General features: G+C 39.8%; 6 protein-coding genes across 7 annotated transcripts; 5 read left to right on the top strand and 1 right to left on the bottom strand.

The window, feature by feature from the left end:
- LOC109718467 (lysM domain receptor-like kinase 4) lies at positions 509-2,556 on the top strand. The gene has a single exon (XM_020244723.1). It carries the CDS (start codon positions 509-511, stop codon positions 2,477-2,479), a length of 1,971 nt encoding a protein of 656 aa, XP_020100312.1. The 3' UTR covers positions 2,480-2,556.
- LOC109718733 (endothelin-converting enzyme 2) lies at positions 2,894-5,640 on the top strand. The gene is made up of 6 exons (XM_020245123.1): positions 2,894-3,039; positions 3,148-3,244; positions 3,356-3,494; positions 3,879-3,961; positions 4,838-4,972; positions 5,040-5,640. Exons 1-6 carry the CDS (start codon positions 2,939-2,941, stop codon positions 5,310-5,312), a joined length of 828 nt encoding a protein of 275 aa, XP_020100712.1. The 5' UTR covers positions 2,894-2,938; the 3' UTR covers positions 5,313-5,640.
- LOC109718734 (hemoglobin-2-like) lies at positions 5,783-7,442 on the top strand. The gene is made up of 4 exons (XM_020245124.1): positions 5,783-6,273; positions 6,373-6,487; positions 6,592-6,708; positions 7,002-7,442. The coding sequence occupies exons 1-4, from the start codon at positions 6,143-6,145 to the stop codon at positions 7,137-7,139; spliced, it is 501 nt and encodes a 166-aa protein (XP_020100713.1). The 5' UTR covers positions 5,783-6,142; the 3' UTR covers positions 7,140-7,442.
- On the bottom strand, positions 8,199-13,229 carry LOC109718310 (zinc finger BED domain-containing protein RICESLEEPER 2-like). Of its 2 annotated transcripts, none has more exons than XM_020244484.1 (2): positions 13,056-13,229; positions 8,199-10,749 (listed from the first exon to the last, which is right to left on the bottom strand). In XM_020244484.1, exon 2 carries the CDS (start codon positions 10,613-10,615, stop codon positions 8,531-8,533), a length of 2,085 nt encoding a protein of 694 aa, XP_020100073.1. In that variant the 5' UTR covers positions 10,616-10,749; positions 13,056-13,229; the 3' UTR covers positions 8,199-8,530. The 2 variants fall into 2 exon arrangements, with proteins under 2 accessions (XP_020100073.1, XP_020100072.1); XM_020244483.1 differs by having other exon boundaries at positions 8,199-10,728; positions 13,056-13,228.
- On the top strand, positions 15,157-16,027 carry LOC109718764. Its single transcript, XM_020245167.1, has one exon. The coding sequence runs from the start codon at positions 15,309-15,311 to the stop codon at positions 15,888-15,890; it is 582 nt and encodes a 193-aa protein (XP_020100756.1). The 5' UTR covers positions 15,157-15,308; the 3' UTR covers positions 15,891-16,027.
- Positions 17,651-23,805, top strand: LOC109718060 (long chain acyl-CoA synthetase 2). The gene is made up of 19 exons (XM_020244062.1): positions 17,651-17,959; positions 18,092-18,155; positions 18,711-18,800; positions 18,910-18,966; positions 19,692-19,740; positions 20,045-20,121; positions 20,624-20,663; positions 20,752-20,846; positions 20,954-21,118; positions 21,266-21,376; positions 21,487-21,574; positions 21,663-21,729; positions 21,868-21,943; positions 22,043-22,160; positions 22,414-22,662; positions 22,806-22,945; positions 23,039-23,221; positions 23,291-23,410; positions 23,501-23,805. Exons 1-19 carry the CDS (start codon positions 17,811-17,813, stop codon positions 23,552-23,554), a joined length of 1,992 nt encoding a protein of 663 aa, XP_020099651.1. The 5' UTR covers positions 17,651-17,810; the 3' UTR covers positions 23,555-23,805.

Genomic DNA, 24,253 nt, shown 5'->3' with positions numbered 1-24,253 from the left:
CTACCCGCTTCGTTTATTTCATTTAGAAATATATTTAGCTAGAAATATGAATCAACTAGGATTCGAACTTAGAACCTCAAGTACCAACCATCAAGCCCTTTGCTCTTTGCCTTAAGGACCGTCAGTGAAGAATAGGATTAATATAGGCGAAAAGTAAAGAAACTAAAATGCAATATCTTGATACCATGTGGAGTATCATACATTTTGCCCTGTTGAATTGATAATTCAAACTCCACCATTCCCTCCCAAGTCAAATTCTACAATTACTCATACATACTTATTAGCCATCCCCCCTCCTCCTCTTCTTCTTCCTTTCTTCCTCCACCATTCTCCATGTCCACCCCCAACAACCCTACGAGGGCCTCGCCACGACAGACTGCGAAAACCCGCNAGTAAAGAAACTAAAATGCAATATCTTGATACCATGTGGAGTATCATACATTTTGCCCTGTTGAATTGATAATTCAAACTCCACCATTCCCTCCCCCCACATATACCTCAAACACTAATGGCTCCTCGTTCTCCCTCCTTCCTCCTCCTCCTCTTCTTCTTCCTTTCTTCCTCCACCATTCTCCATGTCCACCCCCAACAACCCTACGAGGGCCTCGCCACGACAGACTGCGAAAACCCGCACAATTCGACCTCCCTCCTCGGCTACTTCTGCGCTCCTCGCTCCCCATCTTGCTCCACCTACCTCACCTTCCGCGCCCTCCCCCCCTACGACTCCGTCGCCGCCGTCTCATCCCTCCTTGCCGCCAACCCCTCCCTCCTCTCCCAATCCAATTCCCTCCCCAGCGCCTCCTCCGCGTTCCCCATTGGCGCCAAACTCTCCGTCCCTGTCGCCTGCTCCTGCTCCGACGGCTACTACCAGTCCGACGCGCCTTACACCGTGAAAGGCGGCGACACCGCTTTCTTGATTGCCAACAACACTTTTCAGGCGCTGTCGACGTGCCAGGCCATTACAGCTCGAAATCTAAACAACATTTCCTCCACCGGGTTCGTGTTATCCGGAGCGAATATCACCGTCCCGCTGCGATGCGCTTGCCCTTCCAGCAATCAGACCCGCAATGGCGTGAAGTATTTGATGAGTTATTTGGTCGATCCCGGCGATACCATTTACATCATCAGCCGAATGTTTGGGGTGCAGCAGCAGAGCATCTTGGATGCTAATGCGTTGTCGAATTCTAATAATATCTATCCCTTCACCACTCTCCTCATTCCTCTCAGTAATCCGCCCAACGCGTCTCAGCTCATAAGCGCTTCACCGCCCCCGCCGCCCCTGACCGCTGCGTCTCCCCCCACGCACAAGAGCTCGAAGCGCGGTTGGATTTTTGCAGTGGCTGGAGTTGCAGCAGCTGCTCTTGTTGTAGCAGCAGCTGCACCACTGGTTCTTGCTATTCTGAAGGCCAGCAAGAAGAGAACTTACGGAGGTATCCGCGCAGACGAATCCAAGATCAATTACAAAGACGATCGGGGAAGTACGCCGCCAGCGATCGTAACTGCGGACAACGCTGATTCGTCCAGCGACATTCGATCCCGCATTTCCGGCATCAGGCCTTCTCTTAAGATCTACAAGTTCAGAGATCTGAAGACCGCCACGGAGAACTTCAGCTCGGAGCGCCAGATCGACGGGGGGTCGTCGTATCGTGCCGTGCTCGACGGGGAGGCCGTCGCCGTCCGAAAGGTGGACGGAGACGTGACTGCGCAGATCAGCGTACTCAAACAGATCAGTCACTTCAACTTGAACAAGCTTCATGGCCTGTGCTTCAACAAAGGCTACTGGTACCTTGTGCATGAACAGGCCCAAAACGGGCGTCTGAGCAAATGGCTATTCAAATCAAGTGATGGTTTCTCTGCGGCCCTGAACTGGCGCCGACGAGTGCTCGTGGCTTTAGATGTCGCCGAGGGGCTCCACTACCTGCACAGCTTCTGTAAACCCGCGTACGTGCACATGGATATCTGCTGCACTAACATTCTTCTGGACTCGAATTTTCGCGCTAAGATTTCGAATTTCAGCCGCGCAAGACCAGCGCAAGAGGAGGAAGGAGATTTCGCGCTGACGACGCACATCGTGGGGAAGAGCAGTCACATGGCCCCAGAGTACATTGAGCACGGATTGGTATCCCCCAAAATCGATGTTTACGCATTTGGCGTTGTTCTAATGGAGATGATCACGGGGAGGGAGGCTTCTGAAGTAGGAAGGGATGCTGTAACTGAACTGCTCAGAGGAGGAGAAACCGTCGCGGGGGAGGAGATAAAGGGATTCATAGATCAATCACTGGAATGGAATTATACTGTGGATTCAGCGATGTTTATGGTTGAATTGATTGAGAAATGCTTACGGCGGGACGCGCGGAGTAGGCCGAGTATGGGAGAAGTTGCTCAGTCTCTGTCGAAAGTATCTGCAATGTTAGAGAGCTGGAACAGCTCGTCAGATTCTCAAAGCTTCAGCAGTGGGAGGGAATCGCTTGCGAGGTGAATCCTGTGACGTGCGAAATTAAATGTACCAAAAATTGTATTCTTTTGTATCGTGTAATCAAAAACGGATAAACTGATTCTATTTATTTACGTATCTCATACAAACGCCAAAAAGTTATATTTCTTGTAGCTACAAATGCTATAATTACTACATTTTTTAATCTCATAAACAAGATTAATCACTAATTCGCATCCAATTTCCACACGATGTTATTAGTCGCCACCAGAGCGGGATTTAATTGATCTTCAAGGCCAGCAATAACCAGAACACCAGTGATTCAACGCGATACACCATTTTTTTTTTTTTTTTTTTTTGATGTTGTGAGGATGTGGAACTTTGACCAGGCAGTCAACGGGTGACGTGGTGGACCAAGTCCAGCAATTTGGGGCACGATAACGAGGCGTCGCGTGTTAACCCCGTCCCCCTCGGTTTAGGAATTTGGCCGCTAGGGTTTCGACAATGTCGGCGGCGGAGAGTCACGAGCGCACGGCGGCGGCGGCGGCGGAGGTGGCGGAGGTCGCGCCGGGCACCGCCGCCGCGTATCTCGATCCTCGCTACTGGTGACCATTTTTTTTTTCTTATAATTCCTCTTTTTTCCGCTTTATTTTTAAATTTATGGGATTAATTTTCCTTTTTTGTTTTAATTGGGAAAAATTGATCGAGAAAAGGGACGAGCGATTCTCGTCGGAGGAGCACTACGAGTGGTGCAAGGACTACTCCCACTTCCGCCACCTCCTCCGCCCCCTCCTCTCCCCCTCCCTCTCCGTACGCCTCTTCCTCCCAAACCCTAACCCTAACCCTAACCCTAACCCTAAACCCTTGGCTGATAACCTTCTCTTTCTCTCCTTCTTTCTATTTTCTTTTGCTTCTGGGTAGGTATTGGAGCTCGGGAGCGGGAACTCGCGGCTGTGCGAGGAGCTCCGCCGCGAAGGCGTCGTCGACATCACCTGCGTCGACCTCTCCCCCGTCGCCGTCCAGAGGATGCGGAAGCGCTTGGCGGATCGGGGCCTCGGCGGTAACCTGATTCCGCTTCTGCTTCTAGTTGCAGTTATCAAAGTTTAGAGCTTTTGCTGTAGCAGAAATGATTAAAGGAAAAAAAAAAAAAAATTTGAGGCCTAATAGTAGAAGAAGTTCCCCTCCTGCACCTTCTGATTCTGCTATAGAGAGAAGTGATTAGAGTGAACTTATTATAGGATTGTTTGGACGTGCTTCTGCTTTCGGTTGCAATTACTTGTAATGGAGCGTCTGGCGAATAGAAAAGTTTTATGGAGGAATTTAAGATAATGCTTTTTCTAGCACTTTATCGAACAATTGTAGTGGAGACAAACATGCGCTTAAGTACGAGCTTGTCATACTCTTTCCCGAGTAATGAACTCTGGCTATTTCTCTTCCCTTGCAGGAATCAAAGTTGTTGTCGCCGACATGCTAGACCTGCCTTTTGACTCCGAATCCTTTGATATAGTGATTGAGAAAGGAACAATGGTATGTCAGCTGAGGCGCCCTCACCATCTCCGTTTTCAATTCCAATCTTTTTTTGCTCTTGTGGTCGTAGGCTCATTATTAAGTTCTAATTACTCATTTTGATGCAAAAGAAAAAGGAAATTTTGAGCACGTAACAGTAATAATGTCTTATTTTGATCCTTTTGTGTTCTTTGATGTGCGATCGAAATGTTACATTCGAAGATCCCTGTTTTAGAAGACTTTCAAATCCAGCCTCTTAGACAAGTTATTCTTAGTGGGAAACCCTTCATTCCTTTCCTTAATTTTTTGTGAAGCGACAAAGAGAAAAGAAAGAAACAGCAAGAGTTACATTAGGATCTTCCTTTCCAGCTTTCCGTAACCTCTTCTTTTCCTCTCTTCCCTTGCATTTTGCCGTACCTCTAACGAGCTGTTCTCCAAAAAATATGTTGCTCTCTCTTCTCTTTTTCGAGTAAGTCAAGGGCGGGAAATAATAATCTTGATTTGTCGACCTTGCCGTTAGTGAGAGAGGATGGCTTGGCGTGGCCAATGCGGGAGATCAACAGTGATGCTTAATTCCATGCTCTTATATACTTATTTTGCCCCTCTTTTTTTAACCTAAGTTATGGGTGCCATTTACCATGTTTTTGTCCTCTATTCCAGTTTTACATGCGGGGAGCATCAGTCTCCACAACTTTCTCATCCTATCCTTCCTAAGAAAAAAATGTTGATTTTTCTCTCTAATGAATGCGGTTAACATGCATAATGAAGCACGTTATTTTCGAGGTCTCTAGAGTGATCAGAATTAGTTTGATGAATCCCTGGGTGTTATAGTTCTTATGCTCTTATCTGTCAAATGCTTCCATTAGACTACTCATGCATAAGCATTCCTTTTGAAAGGAGGTATTGTTCGTGGACAGCGGCGATCCGTGGAATCCCCATCCTGAAATAGTAAATAAGGTGACGAAAATGCTCGAAGGAGTTCACAAGGTCTTGAAACCGGAAGGCACTTTCATTTCCATTACCTTTGGACAGGTAGAAAGATACCTGATCTCTGTGCTTCCTCATTTCATTTCCCTATGTGATCTTTTTCTCTCTGCAGCCGCACTTGCGCCGGCCATTCTTAGAAGCCCCAGGATTAACGTGGTCTGTTGAATGGGACACATTCGGGGAAGCGTTCCACTATTTCTTCTATACCCTTAGGAAGGGGAAGAGAATATCGAATAGCAGCGAGCGGATCCAAAGCAAGAGGTTTGTCGACACTCCAACCGTCAGTTTGTTGCATGAGGAGATGGAGAGTGAGGATTACATTTTCCGCATCACTGTCGACGTTGACGAGGTAAGTAAGAGGAAGGTGGAGAAGGGGAAGAGCTGAAGAGCCGGAGATGGCCTAGTTTCGCAGAGACCGACACGTATATCAGTTTTGATGCGCGCACGAACCTCCGACAAATTTTATTGTTGGTGTAAGAACAATCAGTTAGTTTTGATCGGTTGGCCCCGTTAACGTGGGTGATTTTCAAAATGACGAGTGTAAGAAAGTCGATTAGCCTTTCATTGAGCTTTGGTTTGATCCAGTGACCGGAGATAATTGAGGATATGCCGCTTTTGTAAAAGTAAAGGAGGCATATAAATTGTAATTTTGGGATGCTATATATATGTCAGATGTTGTCATGTTTCATTCGAAAAGTTTGCCTAAGAAATTACATTTGAAGGTAATAAAAATCCCATGAGGTGGCTTCGCCATGACAGAATCACTGTTGTCGATCAGTCTATCGGTTCGAATCTAAAAGCACAAACAGTACACATTACAGTGGTGGTCTGCATTTGGCCCTTTGGACATCCTGAAAAGCCGAAGATCAGCAAGATAACGATGTACATATTCAACTAATTTATTACTTATCCCAGGATTCTTCCGCAGGCACTTTTCTTTATTGGCGGCTTGGCAGCCAACAGTGTAAGACAAATCCACCCACTATGGTTTTCAGCCCATGGTTTCTGCCCAACTGCTAATCAATCCAATTATGAATTTGCTTCTGCTTTTGCTTCTGCTTCTTGCTTGCCTTTCCACTTCGCCGAAAAGCCGCTTCTGCACCACCTCTAGCACCACTATATATATTGTACATGCATCAACAAAATAGAACTAATAAATATATATATCTATACTAGTAGTCAAAACAAGAGGTAAAATTACGAAGATTCTTGAAGATGGCTCTATCTGAGGGATGCGGCAAATCGGAGTCGAGAGGATTCACCGTAGAGCAGGAAGCGCTCGTGGTGGAATCATGGAAGGTGATGAAGAAGAACGCTGCGGAGTTAGGATTGAAGTTCTTCTTGAAGTACGTAAATATATATATATATATATGCATGTAAATGTGCATGTTAGTTGATTGCTTCATACTTATATGTTTACGTATATGCGTATGTGTATTTGTTAGGATCTTCGAAATTGCACCGTCGGCCAGCCAGCTCTTCCCCTATCTTCGCGACTCCAACGTGCCGCTCGATAAGAACCCCAAGCTCAAGGCCCATGCTATGTCGGTTTTTGTTATGGTATGTTCATATCTCTTCTTTTTCAAGTATCTCTGCGCTATTGTTCTGTTTTTGGCGATCGAAAAGATATAATGGATGTGCGTACATTATTTGATTCTCAACAGACGTGCGAATCAGCAGCGCAACTCCGTAAAGCAGGGAAGGTGACGGTGAGAGAGACGACGCTGAAGAAGCTCGGCACCATGCACTACAAGTCGGGTGTCGTCGACGGACACTTTGAGGTAGGATCCAGTGCAATGTTCTTCTCAAAGTTTCTCGCCATTCATTAATTCCTTTCTACAGAGAAGAGGTCAAAAAGATTGGTTAATTTCTGTACAGCTTTATGTTCGATCGGTTTCTGAACATAAAAGCTGCAGTAACAGCAGAATGTATAGATGCTGAATTGCGGTGGATAGAACCAGTTCTTGAATCTCTATTTCACTTTCTTGTATTTTTTTTTGTAAATATAAATCTTTATTTTGTTAGCGCGCGCTTTGATTGATGATTACTGATTCTTGTGATGGGTGCATCGCAGGTGACGCGGTTCGCACTGTTGGAGGTGATAAAGGAGGCAGTGCCGGAAATGTGGAGCCCGGAAATGAAGAATGCATGGGGAGAAGCTTACGACCAGCTTGTTGCAGCTATCAAGCAGGAGATGAAGCCCCTTCCTTGATCTGACGCATAATATATTGATCCCCTTTTCTGAACTTATACACATTATTAAGCTTTGAGTGAAATTTAATTTCAATGGTAATGAAAGCACAGAAAGGTTTAAAACTTTAAATAAAGAAATGTGTGTACGTGGTTTTGTTAGTTTCCTTGACGATCTGACAAGTGCTGTGGTTTCAATAAATAGACCTTCCCAGTCATGATGTAATATTATATTATATTTCCCCTCCTCTTTTTTTTATAGCAAAACATGTGTAATGTTTTGTGCCTTGCCTTTTCAAATTACTTCAGTTTCATACTTTCATTACATCATTTATGTCGAGGATGTGATTACTGGGTTGACTCTGGTGGAGACTCTTTGTAATTTTACCCGTTTCAAAATTTATAATTATTTAAATAATCATATTTTAGTATAAATTAAACAAAAATTAAAAAAAGGGTTAATTATTTTTCTTTTAATGCAATTTAGAAGACGGTGAGTGATTCATTGTCTTTACGTTATTTTTTAGACCGTGAATGATTCATCAATTTTTTTTAGAAAAAAAAAATAAAATAATGAATAATTTATTATTTTTTATTTTTTATATATAATTTTAACAATCAGATTATATATAATCTTAACAACTTATTCATATAATTGTAACAATTAAATAAAAATTCTAATAATTTTCATTCAATTTTAATGAGCTCAAAAAAAATCTCATAACTTATAAAAAGAATATGAAAACGACGAAACATTCTTCTCTTTCTAAAGACGATAAACGATTCATTGGATTCTTTAGGTCGGTTAGTCAAATAAAATTTTAAAAGAATTATTTTAAAAATTAAAAAAATTCAAAATATCGTGATGATGTTTGACAATATCTCCATATAGAGCTCAGACACAATTTTTTTTTTTTTTTTTTTTTTTTTTTAAAAACAAATTCGAAGAGGACACTTAAGCATAGCCCATATAATAATTTCTCAAAAGCTATGATATTAAGCGAAATAGTTTCGAAATTGCTGGTACGGTGCAGGTGCTCATGCCCTTCCCACAACAAATTATCACAGCAATAAAAGCACATATCATCAACCCACATCCTTTAACAAGCTCCTAAGTAAGTCATGAACAGTATCCATGATCATTTTATAACATGCAATAAAAACCAGCAGATGTAATATTACAACAGTAACTAATTACTCTCCTAACATCCAAGTCTCTAATAGATTGACCAAACATTACAACAACACAATTAAAACCTACAAACACAACTTCGCTTCCCAACAAGAAAAATAAAAAAAAAAAACGCTGAAGAAACTAGATCCTCCTCCTGTCATAGAATTCTGAGCCATTAACTTATACATGCCAAACATGGTGTGGCGACGAGGGAAAGAGGAAAACACTTGGGGCATGAACTAGATCTCCATTTTGACGACGGCCGACGACGGTGGCTCCACTCCGGTGGGCAAGTACTGAAGCCAATCCTTCGCACAGAAAAGCGCCTGCACCGTCTCAGGCCGCAACAAGCTCCGGTACTCGTCGAGCACTCGGTTACCCGCTCCGGTGCCAAATATGGAGGAGCTCGTGCTCGCCATGGAGATCGGAATAGCCAACACATCCCGAGCCATCTTTGACAGTGTCGGATACTTGATAGTATTGAGCTTCCACCAGTTCAGAATATCAAACTCTTGGATCCGCGGTAGGAGGGACTCTTCCAGATACTGTTCTAACTCGGACTTGGTCGGTTGGTTTATGGCCATCTCTGAGAGATAGAGATCAAAATCTAGAAGCCCGTCCCCAGTAGGAATTGGGGTTGTTGGCTGATTATTATTATTATTATCATTATTCTCGGTGGCATTACTCTCAGTGGCATTATTCTCGGTGACATTAATGTTATTCATTTCCCCTTGTTCGACATAAGCTGGGGTTAATGGAAGTGGCTGGGCAACATATTCTTGATAAAGCTCATGAATACTATCATCAACCAACTTGACATACCTAGCTGAGTCCGCACCATATATTTTGGAGAAACTGAACTCCACAAGCCTCATCTTGAAACGTGGGTCCATAACCACCGCGATTGCCAATACAAGGTTGCAGTCTTTCCAATATTTGTCAAACTTCTCGTGCATCTCTTTAGCAATCCCACTTACCACAGCATCTTCGCTCGATATCGCATTACTCAGCTCTAGGAGAATTTTCCACACTTCGTGGAAGAATATATTTGATGTTGGCTCTGGTGTTGAAATGATGACATTTGCAGAGTCATATAAAAGCTTCAAGAATATGCAAACAGTCTCCACCTTCTTCCAGTCATCGGATGATGGTGCTTCGTTGTAGTGATCGTCACAAGTTTCCAAGACAGTGAATGCTTGTTTGTATTCCAAAGCAGCAAGCAGCATGAGGTAAGTTGTGTTCCACTGCGTAGTTACATCAAGGGAAAGGGTCTTCGTGCTTGGGATTTCAAGGTGCAAGGCTACCTCTGCAAATCTCTCTTCTCGTGCCGGAGAGGCTTTTACGAATTTCACGCTTTCTCGTATATTGTATATGATACCATGAATTGATGCAATTATATCCTGAGCAACTACGTTCAAAATATGGCCATAGCATCGCACCACAAACAACTGACCTTTGAGGGTAAGCGCATTCTTGTTAGAGAGATGATCTCTGAGATTTGCACTGTAGATATCGTGTGACGAGCAGTTATTGTCTAAGGTGATGGTGAATAACTTGGTCTTCAAATTCCAATCTGAAAGGCTAAACCCAATGGCTTCACTGAGTGCATTTTCTGAATGCGGAGAAGACACCATCAAGAAATTGAGCATCCTTCTGTGCAACTTCCAATCATTATCGATGAACTGCCCTGCCAGCGAGACGTAGCCAAGAGTTTGGCTTGTAGTCCACAGGCCTATAGTGAGGCTGATCCTACCTGGTATAGTGCCTAGGACTTGCATCAGATTCTGTTTCTCCGACTGATAAACGGCTAGAACTTCTCCTTCAATTGCATTAACATCTACCATTTTTAACCGTGGTTGTAGGCTTTCGATAAAAGAAAGGAAACCAGGGTGTTCGACAATGTGAAGCGGGTAGTCGTGCACGATGATCATCTTTGCAAGTTCCCTGATTGAGCGGTCATGATCAAATGAGGCATTAGCAAAGCCAGATATTCTGTACCGCCTCTTGGGTGGTGGGTCTGACATGTCTCCATCAGTTTTTGTACCTGAAGTGAGTGCCAGGTGCTTCCTTTCTTGATCTTTGATTTTGGGGCAGGAGCCCAATGTGATGTGTCTTTTAAGATGGCTAGTGCCTGCAATTTTCGAACCAGAGCTGTATGCGAATGTTTGCTTGCAGAGTTTGCAGCAGGCCCGTGTGCAACCCCCCGCCACGGCCTCAATGGTGAAGTGCTCCCAGACAATCGACTTCTTCCTCCTGCGCCTGCCTGTCGGTGTTGTGGTCACTTCTTCATTACTAACTAGTTCAGTGTCACTGGCTTCTGCCATGCTGTGTCTAAACAGTTTATGTGTTTTACTATCAAGTTTCCCGGGATTCTTGATTCAAGAGTCTTCTGTTCTCCCACAAATCACTCCACCTTTGGTATGATCTAGCAATAAACCTAGAGATGCATGTAGAAAAACTAAAACCATGTAAAAGGTTCCCATGAGAACAATGTTCCTTGTGGGGAAAAAACTTCATAAAATAGAAATCTTCGTGAAAAAAAAAAAAACTAGAATGCCCATGCATTCACATCCTTCATTCATAACTAGTTGCACATCCAAAATAAATGTCAAAACCAGCAAATCCTGCGCAACCAATTTAGCTTTGGAATTACCATTCCTCCAAATTAACAAAGGTAAGCTGTGTATTTTCTATAGAGTTCTATTGATTTCAATATAACTCCTAACTTTTCCTAAATTACAAAGAACATGCTATGCATAAAACAGAACAGTTGATCAAATAGTGTGATCAAGGATTGCCATGCTGTTGACTGGTGTGCCTCCGAAATGACACGGCACACCTGCACGCCTCAGCACACACCCTTTTCTACATATCAGCAGAATTAACTTAAAAGGAGTAACTACTGTCCAAGTGTCACCCTAACAAATAGAGCCATATATTTCACACTTTGCACTCAAAATTCTATATACTCAATTCCGATAAAGCAATATAAGTTGCCTAAATCGCAATATGTTGGATGATTTCCTCTCAAATAGAGTCATCAAAGGGGAAAACAATATACTAGTATCTTAATGCCACATAAGAAGTGTTTCGGCATTTTAGTTCTTCATATCCACTCTGATAAGAAATCGACCATCTGAAGATGCACAAAAGCAATAACTATTAAATATTAAAATACCATTTTCTAGTAGCTTATTCTTTTGGAGGTAAACGGTTGTTGCACATTCCTTAATATGGTATCGAAGGTGGGGGTCCTAAGTTTGAATCCTGCCAAGCCCTTAGTCTCATTTAATTTCCTCCCATTTAATTCACGTCCACATCTTCGCCCTATAATAATGTCGCATCACGTCTAACTTCACATTCTTTACTATGGCATCAGAGCGCTAAGTCCGGAGTTTGAATTCCAAAAAGCCCCTAGTTCTCATTTAATTTCCTCCTATTTATGTCAAGTCCACATTTTCGCCCTCTCAAAATATTTCGAGCCTAGACACGACGGAGTGTATTGAATATAAAATATTAAAACACCATTCTCTGACATAGCTTAAGCTTTTGAAGATGAACAGTCATTTCACATTCCTTAATAATAACTTCACCATCGAAAGCATCAATACTAGTTATATACTAAAGTTCTCGATAGAATATTATCCAAGATGACATATAAATTCTCAATCCATTTAATTCAAAATTATTGGAGTAGGATTAAATGAAATGCAACAACAGTCGGACAAAGTTCATGAAATATATATTTTCTAAACTTTCCACATTTCAAAAGTTTCAATCGGTGCTAATAAAAAGTAGGGTTAATTTCATACAGGTCCCTGCAAATATAGTGAATGGCAAATATATCCATATAAAGTTTAACTTTCATATGTTATCCCTATAAAAATTCTAAAATTTTAAATATGTTCCTCTGGTTCGTTACCGTTAGAGAATTATTTATATTTTCAATTTTGTCATCACAAATATGACCCTCCAAAAACCATAATAGTATAATATAAGAGGGGTAAAAATGTCAAAAACTAACCAAAGTTAGGTATTTAAACTATGGTTAACTAAACTTTTTTAACGGATTCTAACGGCAGAAACATATTTAAAACCATGAAGACTTTTGCGGGAACAACATATAAAAATTGAACTTTATAGGGATATATTTGTCATTCACTATGTTTGCAAGAACTTGTATGAAATTAACCCTAAAAAGTAATAGTAATTGCATGCAAAGTTACACATAATGCAGGGAGGTCCATAGATTTTTTTTTACCCTACAACGGGAAATTTCAAAGCCCAAGGCCCATTGGGCCCATAATATCGCCTACAAAACAATCATAACGTGGGTAATGGGACGCTAAAACGCCCTGTAAAACCGATCTAATGGGCTTCTAGGGCATTCTACGCATATGCGGCCCAAATAGGCCCAATTAGATGCCCTAATTTTCCCCAAATTTCTCGATCGAGCGGAAGTTTACAAATTAGTCCCCGAATCTCTTCCAATTTCCACAACTCCACAGCCCATGGCTACCCAAAAAAGGGGAAAAAAAACAAAAAAACAAAGAAATTGGGCTTACGTTCTACACCGGATCTCTTCTTTCTCCCAAATCACCCGTTTTTTAGTAGATCTCAGCAGATCTCCAACACACACATACACAAATACACACAGAACCCTAAAAACTACAAAAACTCCGATTTGCAGTAGATCTGGGAGAGAAAAACCCTAAATTTTTGAGAAAAGGAAGGAGGAGAGGGATCGGAGAGGGTTCTTCTTACCAGGGTTATGCGCTCGAACTCAACGGAGAGGGAGAAAGAGATCCCGCAGAGATCGAGAGGGGTCGGAGCCTCCGTCGGAAACCCTAACCCTAGATGGGGGAAGAGGAGGGGGAGGAGGTCGGGGGGTGCGGGAGAGAGGAGGCGAGGGTTTCGTTTGGGGATGGGCTGGGGAGCCCAATGGGCTTGATATAGTGTCGGCGAGCCAATTTCCGAATCGGGTCTGGTCAAATTGCGTGTTGTTGGGTTCGGTCGAGTGGGCCAGGCCGAGTATGACCGGTGGTTCGGATTTGTTTCGACCGCGCGCGGCGACTTAGACCCGACCCGGACCGAGCCCAGCTCTTTATTATTAGGTTACTTGGTGGGTTCTTATTAGCCTAGAGGATTGAGCCTTTTCTCTTTTTTTTCGAGGGGACAAAAATTTAAAAAATAAAAAATAAAAAATAAACCACTTTGATGCAGTTGAGGGCCACTTGGGCTAATTTAAGTGGCCCAGTGTTTGACATTGCCAAGGACGAAACGTATGGTGCAGTAGCCGTCCTACTTTTTACTTTAGGAACAATTGCTCATATATCTTTGAAAATTTTCATATTTTTTTATTTACTCATTTAAAAGATTAATATTAAAAATACTTTTTAAGATTTCAAAGTTTTAGTAAACTATTAAGGACAATCATTATCAATATAAAATTATCAATTGATCTTTTTAAATATACACATTTATCGTCACTAATTTTTCTTATTTACTCTTTAAATGAGACATCTAACAAAAGTAAAAATTTAACTCAGATTTAATCTGAGATGACTAAACGTGTATTAACAGGAAAGATATTTTTAATAACGAGGCTACACAAGTAATTATTCATTTACTTAAGTATTTATAGTGCTTAACCAGTTAAAATGGGTGAGTCATTTAATAGACGTAGAAACAATATAGCTGAAACTACCACGGTCAACAAGCCAAGCATGTGCGAGCTGGGGCAGTCGTATTCGACAGGACTCTATTAAAATATCAAGTTAAAAAAGCCAACTTGTGCTAGCTCATTAATATATTGAACTAAAATATCAAGCTGAAAGACCCAACTTATGCGAGCTCGTTAAAATATCGAACTGAAAAAGCTAGCTCGCTTTTAGCCCGTTAATAAACGAGTCAAGCATGAATTGACTCGCGAATAATAAATTAGTTTATTAAACGAATGGTCGACCTCAAACCCATTTCAAGTTGAACACGGACTGGTTCGCGAACAACAAGCTGAGAAAATAAAGTGTAAGACATATAGTTTCTTCTGGGAGTTGAAGAATTTGAGTGAAAAATAGGAGGGACAAGTGGGAGACATATGCATATATTTAATTCAAATAAAAATTTGAATTTTGTATTTGAATTTGAATCGCGCGTCATGTGGGCCACGAGGAGTAAATTTTGGGCCACACAAAGTGGTCAAGGCTCATTTCACAAAAACTTGGACCAGCTGCATTGTGGCAGCAACGGTACAACCGAGCCCAAAGTTTAAAAAAAAAAAGAAAGAAAGAAGCTTTTGTTTTATCCATGTATTTCATTTCCAATAATATATCTAGCTAATTGGAGCATAATTTTAGATTAATTAGGTAAAGCATGGATGGAGTGGAAAAGTTTGTTTAGGATCGTCAACTCAGTTTCGAATGCTATGAAAAGAAAATGAGAGAAAAGAGGAAAAAACAAAAGCAACGGAAGAACGACGGTCAATTATTTATACTTATAAAAATTTAGTAAAATTTAAACTCGAGATCTTTTATGCTGATACCATACGAGTTAATGCTTAAGGCAGTATAAAATAATATTATTTTTTCTATCCATTTGGTCTAATTTTTATCTATACTTAAGTCGAGAAAATAAGCCTGAAACAATTTCAGTAGAGTACTTTTTCTAATAATAATTCACTGAATAATCGTGCATGTTACGGTAAGGCGAAACTAGCTCTGATAAGCAAATAAACTGCTCCAGCTGTTGGTGTTGGGAGACACCTCATGCACCTACTCTTGTACTACAAGCATTAATAATTAGCATCCCTTTGATTGGAAACCATGTGCTCGCACAGCTAAAGATAATAGTGGTTTGGTTATTATGAAGTGGTGCATCAATATTGGAGCAAGTGCAACGAGCGTGACCAAATATTCTTTACCATATTTATCATCATATTAATTAGTATTTATGTAAAAAAAAAGAGAAAATTCTTCTCATTCTCATGCTATTCGGCCTAGCAATGTATAAGGCCACAATATGCTAGCCAAGGTTATATTCTTCATCGCCGTCGCAGCTGCCGTGCTCGTCGTCATCCTCCTCGCCACCATCTCGCCCCTTCCCTCTAAGCCGTGGCACGATCGCGACCAATTATCCGCTTTATCACTTTCCCTTTATGTTAGTAGGACTACTCAGTTTTCGTTCAACCACCCCATTTTGACCGACCCCGACCTGCTGTTGCAGGGAGGGAGCCTACAGGCAAATAGCACAGCGTTCGTCTTCCGTCGTGATCTCACGGCGGGCCCTGAGAGCATATCGCGTGTTGTCGGAAGAGTTCGGGGGTTCCTCCTCTCCACGGACGGCTCGACACTCGCGGCTTTTAATATCTTACACTTGGAGTTGGACATATCACCAGAGTGTCGTGGAAGTCTCAGCTTGGAGGCCGACGAGGGTGCCGGAGAGGGGCTGAGAGTGGTGGGGGGGACAAAGTCGTTCACCTTCGCCCACGGCACCGCAGTTGTTGTGCCCGTCGGTGGCTGGCCCGCGCACAGCGACGCCGTGTATCAATTCAAGCTTAGTTTGAGATTGCCTAAAGTGCATGTACCAATCCCTGCAGGGTGATGATCGATCACATATATATGATCACTAAACTATCTAAACTTTTTTTCCTTTTATTTTTTATTTTTTTTGTTTTTTGGAGAAAGAGGCTAAGTTACACGTTTGAATTGGTTGAATAAGAGACCAATGCAATTTTTGGAGGGTTCATTTGTTTGGGAAATGTGTTGAAACAAATTAATAAGGCTAAACCCCAGAAATTAATTATAGGCTCTAAAGAGTTTTTTTTTTTTTTTTTTTTTTTTTTGCATCTCAACGGTTAGCAATGGTCATGTTACAAAAAGTGTAAATGAGCTGAACAAGAGCGGGCGGGCTAAATTTGATCGAGTCGAGATCGAGTAAACTCATATCATTTTAAGTCGAGACACAAGCAAGCTAGCTCAGTTGAGCTTAGCTCGAGCCAACTCATTTCGTTTCGAGTCGAACTCAAGTTGCTCCTCAAAGTATTGGGGGAGCACTCTTTCACGACCGGATTGTTTTAGAACTTATCTTAGAAAAGATATTACAAAAATTATTATTCTTAAGGAGTTTCAAATATTTTTTACGTGTAATGTATTTGGGCTCAGTCGAGCCAAACACGAACAAGCTATGATCAAGCTCAACTTGTTTATTATTAAATGAACCAATTGAGTCAAGCCAATACTCGAACCAGATAAATATCACGTGAAACAACGGGCAATGATCGATTTAAAAATCAGGTCTAATTGGTCAGTTCGACCGATCCGACTCTGACTAATTCTATAAAGCGGATATATTCAACCCTTTAAAATGGATAAGTCAGAAACTATTTTGAACTGTTCGAACCGGCATTAAACCATCAAACCGACAACCGGTCCGATTTTGATCAAATCGGTCAAATTTTTTAATTAAATTATATTAAAATTCAACGACTTAAACTCAACTTAGCTGATTTTATATTCCATTAGTATATATTAGTGTTATAAAAAGTAAAACTTGAAACTTGTATCTACTTAATTTGGTCCAAAAATTAATATTTTATAATTAAGTAATACACCAAAATAATATATATAAAATAAAATTAAAAATAATAAATAAATATTTATGTCGTCATGTTGACGTCACTAACCAACTAGCGGTCCTTAACCTAATAACATTTCTGAATAACCGTTCCACATCGGCAACAGGTTATTTTAAAAGAATTTAAGCTGTACGAAAAAATATATATATATTTTTGTGATTTTGCATTTAATTATTAATGACTAGCTCAATTTACAGCCCTGGAAATGGATAAGCTAAAATTGAATTGCTGGAAAAGAATAAATGCAACCACCACCAACTGCTGTAAAGGCTGAATGAAAAAGAAAAATTACATAAATGCCGCCAAAAGTTAGTTGGGAATTTATACACCTTTTTCCCGGGTAAATTGCACTTCTCAGTCCCTGAACTTCAACTCAAATTCTATTTTGCCTTTCAAATTTCTAAATTCAATATTCAATATCCTAAACTTTTCGTAACATTAAGTTGTTACATGCACCTAATTCATCTGTATATTCGTACGCCATGAATTTATAAATTGAGAAGTAATAAAGGATCGATGAGTGGATGGTATACAAATCTGCAAACGCACGGAGTGCGGTGCGGCCAATAATTTGTTCTTTAATAGCAAATATACGTACAGAATAGCAAAAATGAAACTTGTTTAAGAGTTTAAGTCGAACTTGAAAGTTTAAGGACTAAAATAAAACCTGACCCACTCAACCCCACCATGTTAAATTTGCCTCCATTCCCACACCAACTCTCTCTCTCTCTCTCTCTCTCTCTCTCTCTCTCTCTCCAAAACACTTAAATTTGCCAAAACACATCACTCAACATGTTCTCCTTTGCAACACACTATAGCACCACTTGGAGAGAAAATCACAAAGGAAAAAAAAAGAGATAAAAAGAAATTATAGGAAAATTATTTGCATGGAGACAATGTACACAGTGAAGGTGGAGGAGCCGACGCCGGCGGTCGGAAACCGCCCCTCGGCCGGGCCGGTTTATCGGAGCATTTACGCGAAAAATGGTCTCCTAGAAATGCCCAAAGGGATTGAGTCTCCATGGGATTTCTTTAGGTTGTGTTGTGTTCAAATCACATAGCTAGTTGTGGCATTTTAAATTGCTTGGTTTAATTATATGTTTCATCAATTTTTGTTACTTTTTACTGATTTTTTAACCTTTTTTTTTTATTTCTTTTGATGAATCAGTGGAGCAGTTAAGAGATACCCAGAGAACCAAATGCTTGGTCACAGGCAAGTTGTTAATGGCAAGGTAATTAAAATCAGTGGCTTTTTTAAAAAAATTGTTAACTATAGTTCAATTCAGATTATTTTATTTTAGTTAATATATAAATTGGATGATCAAAGTTGTTATTTGTGTGGATACTCATAAAAACTTTGTTTATAATATGTTGAGAAAAAAAAAAGAAAAAGAAAAAGGGTGAATTATAAAGATTCTTCCTATACTTTAGGCAGTTTTTTAATTATTCCATTACATTAAAATTTATACCATTTTTTACTACGCATTTTGTAGCGTACGTGTTTTATAGGTCCAAAAATATGGGATAATTGTTGAATTTAGTTACTTCACTAAAATGAGTCAACAAACGACAAATTTTACTTAACGATTTAGCTAATACCATATGTAAATTTAAAATCATCTCAAACTTTGAACTTATTTGAGTTAGAGACAAATGTAAGGCAAAAATTGATGCAATTTTTTTAATGTTACCCCCTTTTTTTTTTCCTCCTTTTCATTGTAGAAAAAATCAAAATAAAAATAAAGTGCAATGGTTACTAATTAGCATGTAATAATGTTATGTATTAGGTTGGTACTTATGTGTGGCAAACGTATGAGGAAGTGTATCATAAAGTTATGAAAATTGGATCCTGCATGCGAAGTTGTGGCATCAACCCGGTAAGCAAAATTAAGCATTTCGAGTGTTAATTAAGGCTTCAAATTAATGAATTGTTGAATAATATTATACAAAAATAACAATAATTAATGAGATGTGTAATTTTTGAAGGGAGATCGCTGTGGAATATATGGTTCTAATTGTCCAGAGTGGGTGATTGCAATGGAGGTGAATCTTTTCTTTTTTTCTTTTTTTTTCTAAATTTTATAATTATTTTGATAGAAACTGATGAAATTCTTACTAAAATGACTATTTTGTCCCTTACAAAATATTAGCAATGCCTTTGTCAAATATTAGATGTGTGAATATCAGCTTCTATAAAAAGAAAAATAAAAAAAGGCTAGAAGTTAGAATATATATATTTGTATAATACATAATAGTTAGTTTATTATTCATAGTAAATGAATAGAATTTGTTATTAACTTTTTACCTATTAGATATATAATAGTATTACCACCACCAAATAGTAATCTTATGCACCGAATGAATAGAAAACATATAGTAAATATTATTTATCTACTATCAATAGTAACTTATCAAAAATAATGACTCTGATATGGTGTTGGGGTCTCAAATCGATCCAAAAGATTATACTGATAGGTAGAGATCTTCGCACATAATACACAGTGTAGTATTAATTCTTCCTATTGCATATGGGACTATTAATTATACTGGTTGATCAACATAATCTATAGTTGGTGTAGGAGGAGAGAGAAATGTGATTAATATTTCTTAGTCCTACATGCCAACAATTTTTCTAGGTGAATATAAAACTTCTAAGGAGATCATGTCATGTGACACTACAAACACTAACTGTGTTATTTTGTGTACCATATAATGTTTGTTTTTCCCTAAGAAAATAACATTTTAGTTTTGTTCTGTATATTCCACAGGCTTGTACCAGCCAAGGAATTGTCTATGTTCCTTTGTATGATACCCTTGGTATGTGTGTGGCTTTCACTCTTTCTACAAGATGAGAAACCTTTTTTTTATTTTTCCTTTTTTGCTGTAATTTGAATCCTTTTTTTTTTTGACATTTTGATGGTTATTCTTATACTAATGCAAAAGTAAGCAATTAATGAGACATTGACTTACCATTGTTAGAAATTTACCGATGCCAAATATTGTTCATGGAGTTAATTTCTTTTTTCTTTTCCTAACTAGCCTTGGACATAGAGCTTAGTTGAGCACACACTATAATCATTAGTAATTGTATTGAATTAAACCGCTATTAAATGTAATGCAGGTGCTAACGCAGTCGAGTTCATCATCGGCCATGCGGAAATCTCTACAGCTTTTGTCCAGGAAATCAAGATACCATCTGTAAGCTAATCCATTCATCTCAATTTCCATCACAATCTCTGTCAATGATACAATCACTTCTTACATAGTTTCTTATTGGTTTTGAATTTATCCAATACGTTACGCCTACGATTAGCTTTTAAGCAATAAGTATATGTAAGTGCTGCAGCAGAACAAGGTGTGTAATTTTATGATTTTATCTGTGTTTCTCATGCTACTTAATTTATGAATATAATGCGGAGAAAAGCTTCATTTCTTTTGATCTCCTGTGATACTCTTGCTCTATTATAGAAGTAAAAAGAAAGTAATGTTAAAAGTCCTTAGCCTTTGCTCGATTTTTTTTTTTTCTTAACACATTGAGCAATTGTAGTTTCTGTCGGTAGTTCGTTCTGCGATAATACAAGTTTAATAGCTGGTTATTTCTTTCTTGATGTGTTCAACTATTGCACATTTCAGTATATTTTTGTGGATAAAAGAACAGAAATACAATACTTATGGCCCTGTTACTTTTTGTGTTATTCAGATATTGGCGTGCCTTCCGAGGTGCGGTGCGCATCTAAAGAGTATGCTGGATATATAGCGAATTTGTTTGTCAATTCCTATATATGCATTGCAATGTTTGAAGTAATGATGTTTCTATTCCGTGTTTAGCAATTGTTAGTTTCGGAGGGGTGACGAGTGCGCAAAAAGAGGAAGCCGGCCAATGGGGAACATCTTGCTTCTCTTGGGAGGAGTTCATTTCATCGGTAAGTCTTCCATCCTATGGTCTGACAATTTTTGCCTGAAGTTCCTCAAGTGAACATTTTCTTGAACTTCGTCGCTTCGATTCGAGTGACACTCTATTCGTGCGCAGGACAACTCGAATCCTCGACTTCCTGCGAAGAACAAGGACGACATTTGCACGATAATGTATACGAGCGGAACCACAGGAGATCCAAAGGGTGTTCTGATAACAAACAGCGCTGTCGTAGCCCAGGTCATGAATACTGAACACCTTCTTCTGGAAACAGATAAAGTGGTAATTCTCTGCCACCCATATCCGCGATTCTCTTCATTTAGTATCACATTGATTTTGAGTTCTGCGTGCATTTAAGAAGGTTCCTTTCGAATGTATTGTTGAATTATTCATATCATTGCTATGGCTTGTTATCTACCTGCAAAATAGGTGACCGAAGAAGACTCGTACTTCTCGTTCCTTCCGCTGGCCCATATATTCGATCAGATAATTGAGAATTACTGCATCTACAAGGGCGCCTCCATAGGATTCTGGCGCGGGGTATGAGCTATTTTTCATTTTGCTCTAGCCGATATATCTGATCAATCATACCTTTGATTGCTGATCAAGATTTAATCAGTTGCAAATTCCGTGTCCACGGCATGACACAGGATGTTCGGTACTTGATGGATGATATTCAGGAGCTGAAACCAACAATTTTCTGTGGCGTTCCGCGTGTTTATGACCGCATATACGCAGGTTTAGTCCTTACGCTGATTGATATCTTTCTTTCAGTTTCTTCTGCCAATCGTATTAATAATAATCATGAAATTTCTGTGAATTGAAGGTATCAATCATAAAATCGCCACCGGAGGCGTGTTAGCGAAGATGCTGTTTCAAATTGCTTATGAGCAGTGAGCCATACAACACGACTTTTGCCTGATTCAATTCCTCAATATTCGTTGCTATGTGCGCAGCATCTCATTTATCCTTACTAGTAATCATTGATTTATTCGGCGCATATTCTTTTCTTTTTGGTTTGTTTACACTAGAAAGTTGAGAAACTTGAAGAGAGGGATGAAACAGCATGAAGCATCGCCTTTTTTCGACAAGCTGGTCTTCCACAAAGTAGTTCTACTAGCATTATACTCCGTTTTACGTACTTCCCTGTATAGTATTTTTCTTTTCCTTTTTCTTATCGCCATCGTTATCCTCCTATAAATATAGATCAAGCAAGGACTAGGCGGCAGAATCCGCCTTTTGATATCTGGAGCTGCGCCACTACCTCGGCATGTCGAAGAGTTTCTGAGAGTCGTCGGTTGCTGCGTCTTAGTACAAGGATATGGTATAATCCTTTCGGTGCTCATTGTCGAACAATTTGAGTACAATTACCTTTCTACTGCTTTAGGGCCTGTTTAGATGCATGAATATCTTGCTCAGCATATCTCACCTTATATTGGACTGAAAGTTAGCCCCTGAGTTTCAATCATAAGAGAAAATTCCCTTAGTCGCCGATATAAAAAACGATCGAATTAAGGCATATGCGGGAATGATCATGAAGTAGAGTTAAAAGTGTTGATGCTGTGGTACATATGCAGGTCTTACTGAGAGCTGTTCCGGGTGCTTTACGTCGATAGCCAATGTTTTCTCGATGGTAGGGACGGTCGGGGTCCCTGCTTCTACAATTGAGGCTCGGCTCGAGTCTGTACCGGAAATGGGGTACAATGCACTGTCGCAAGCGCTACCGCGCGGAGAGATTTGCCTGAGGGGTACTACCTTGTTCTCTGGCTACCACAAGCGACCGGACCTCATGGATGAAGTACTCATCGATGGCTGGTTTCACACCGGTAAACAAAACTGTTTCATTCCTTTCCTTTCTCGAGAAACATAAGGTTTTTCGCATGTATGCTTCTGCAAATATGCCTCTTCGCGAAAAAAATGTGTCTGTTTCCACTCAATGAACAATGCTTATAATCTTTGGTGTATGCAGGTGATATTGGAGAATGGCAGCAGGATGGCGCAATGAAGATCATCGACCGAAAGAAGAACATCTTCAAGTTGTCCCAAGGGGAATACGTTGCGGTCGAGCATGTCGAGAGCGCGTACATGCAGTGCCCTCTAATCGCATCGGTACGGGCAAAGCAACATTAGTCTTAGCGAAAAAGCAAGACTCAATATCTAGATACTCGGGCTAACTACATGTCGATTGCGCGGTGCATTTAGGTTTGGGTGTATGGGAACAGTTTCGAGTCCTTCCTCGTCGGCGTGGCCGTCCCCGAGAGGAAGCCGTTGGAAGATTGGGCCGCATCAAACAATGTGATTGGTAACTTTGAGGAGATTTGCAAGCACCCGAAGGCGAAAAAGCACATTTTAGATGAGCTCAATACCACCGGGCGCAAACACGAGGTAGTACAATACATTGCACACACATTTCCTGCAGGAAACGAGGAACTAACATCGGATTCGATGTCGCAGCTGAAGGGATTCGAGATGTTGAAAGCTGTTTATCTAGAGACGGCGCCGTTCGACATCGAGAGAGGTTTGATCACCCCAACCTTCAAGTTGAAGAGGCCTCAATTGCTCAAATACTACAAGGTTAGCAGAGTGAAATTGTTGTCATGTTGCATGGTATCTAACATTTTTATAAGTGAATTGGATTCATGACAAGGTGGAAAATGATTGTAGGAATGCATTGATGGATTGTACCAAGAAGCAAAGGGATCAGCAACAGCTTGTTGAGTGTGTTACTTGTGGTGTATAAATAACTAATAAATTTGAACAATATGCATAGGTAAATTATAGTTCATGGGAATTTCTCTCTTCACTGCTAATGTTGATGAGAGAGAAAATGGTGTGCTTATGAATTTATTTGTCCTATATTAATGACTCTTAAGCTGAGAGTGATCTTCTTTTTTTCTTTTTTCTTTTTTTTTGTAAAATAAAACAGAGCAGTAGTAGTATGGGTATTTCAAAATGATGCTATTGAATCATTATTTGTCTCCCAAAAACCTTACCTGCTTGTTTGATTCTTCCGGTAAAGTTTGGAAAAGATTTTTTAGAGAAAAAAAAATTTCTTGAAAAATCCCTTTTCTAATTTTTCCCCTGTTGGCTCTAGGAAAAATTGGTTTTGAAATCTCTTTTTTTCGTATTTTATGATAAACTAGTGTTTTTATTTTTTAAAAAATAAAATTGGAAAACAAAAATATTAGTTTTCGATAAACCTAACCGGAAAAATATATATATATATATATATATATATATATATATATATATATATATATATATATATATATATTTGAGAGATAGGTAGCACGCTACCCGCTTTGTTTATTTCATTTAAAATAAACTTAGCTGGAAATGTGAATAAATTAGGATTCGAACTTGGGTCTCGGATACCAACCACCAAACCTCTTGCCACTTTCTCTAGGGACGGTTGGT

This window comes from Ananas comosus, linkage group 12 (assembly GCF_001540865.1).
Source record: "Ananas comosus cultivar F153 linkage group 12, ASM154086v1, whole genome shotgun sequence".
Taxonomy (NCBI): Eukaryota; Viridiplantae; Streptophyta; class Magnoliopsida; order Poales; family Bromeliaceae; genus Ananas; species Ananas comosus.
This window is presented reverse-complemented; position numbering and strand designations above follow the sequence as displayed.

Coding starts and splice junctions, on each gene's coding strand:
- LOC109718467 (XM_020244723.1), top strand. CDS start 509: ATGGCTCCTCGTTCTCCCTCCTTCCTCCTCCTCCTCTTCTTCTTCCTT.
- LOC109718733 (XM_020245123.1), top strand. CDS start 2,939: ATGTCGGCGGCGGAGAGTCACGAGCGCACGGCGGCGGCGGCGGCGGAG. Junction 3,962..4,837: donor TGATTGAGAAAGGAACAATG/GTATGTCAGCTG, acceptor TCCTTTTGAAAG/GAGGTATTGTTCGTGGACAG. Junction 4,973..5,039: donor TTTCCATTACCTTTGGACAG/GTAGAAAGATAC, acceptor TTCTCTCTGCAG/CCGCACTTGCGCCGGCCATT.
- LOC109718734 (XM_020245124.1), top strand. CDS start 6,143: ATGGCTCTATCTGAGGGATGCGGCAAATCGGAGTCGAGAGGATTCACC. Junction 6,488..6,591: donor CTATGTCGGTTTTTGTTATG/GTATGTTCATAT, acceptor GATTCTCAACAG/ACGTGCGAATCAGCAGCGCA. Junction 6,709..7,001: donor TCGTCGACGGACACTTTGAG/GTAGGATCCAGT, acceptor GGTGCATCGCAG/GTGACGCGGTTCGCACTGTT.
- LOC109718310 (XM_020244484.1), bottom strand. CDS start 10,615: ATGGCAGAAGCCAGTGACACTGAACTAGTTAGTAATGAAGAAGTGACC.
- LOC109718764 (XM_020245167.1), top strand. CDS start 15,309: ATGCTAGCCAAGGTTATATTCTTCATCGCCGTCGCAGCTGCCGTGCTC.
- LOC109718060 (XM_020244062.1), top strand. CDS start 17,811: ATGGAGACAATGTACACAGTGAAGGTGGAGGAGCCGACGCCGGCGGTC. Junction 21,377..21,486: donor CCATAGGATTCTGGCGCGGG/GTATGAGCTATT, acceptor GGCATGACACAG/GATGTTCGGTACTTGATGGA. Junction 22,161..22,413: donor CGTCTTAGTACAAGGATATG/GTATAATCCTTT, acceptor GTACATATGCAG/GTCTTACTGAGAGCTGTTCC.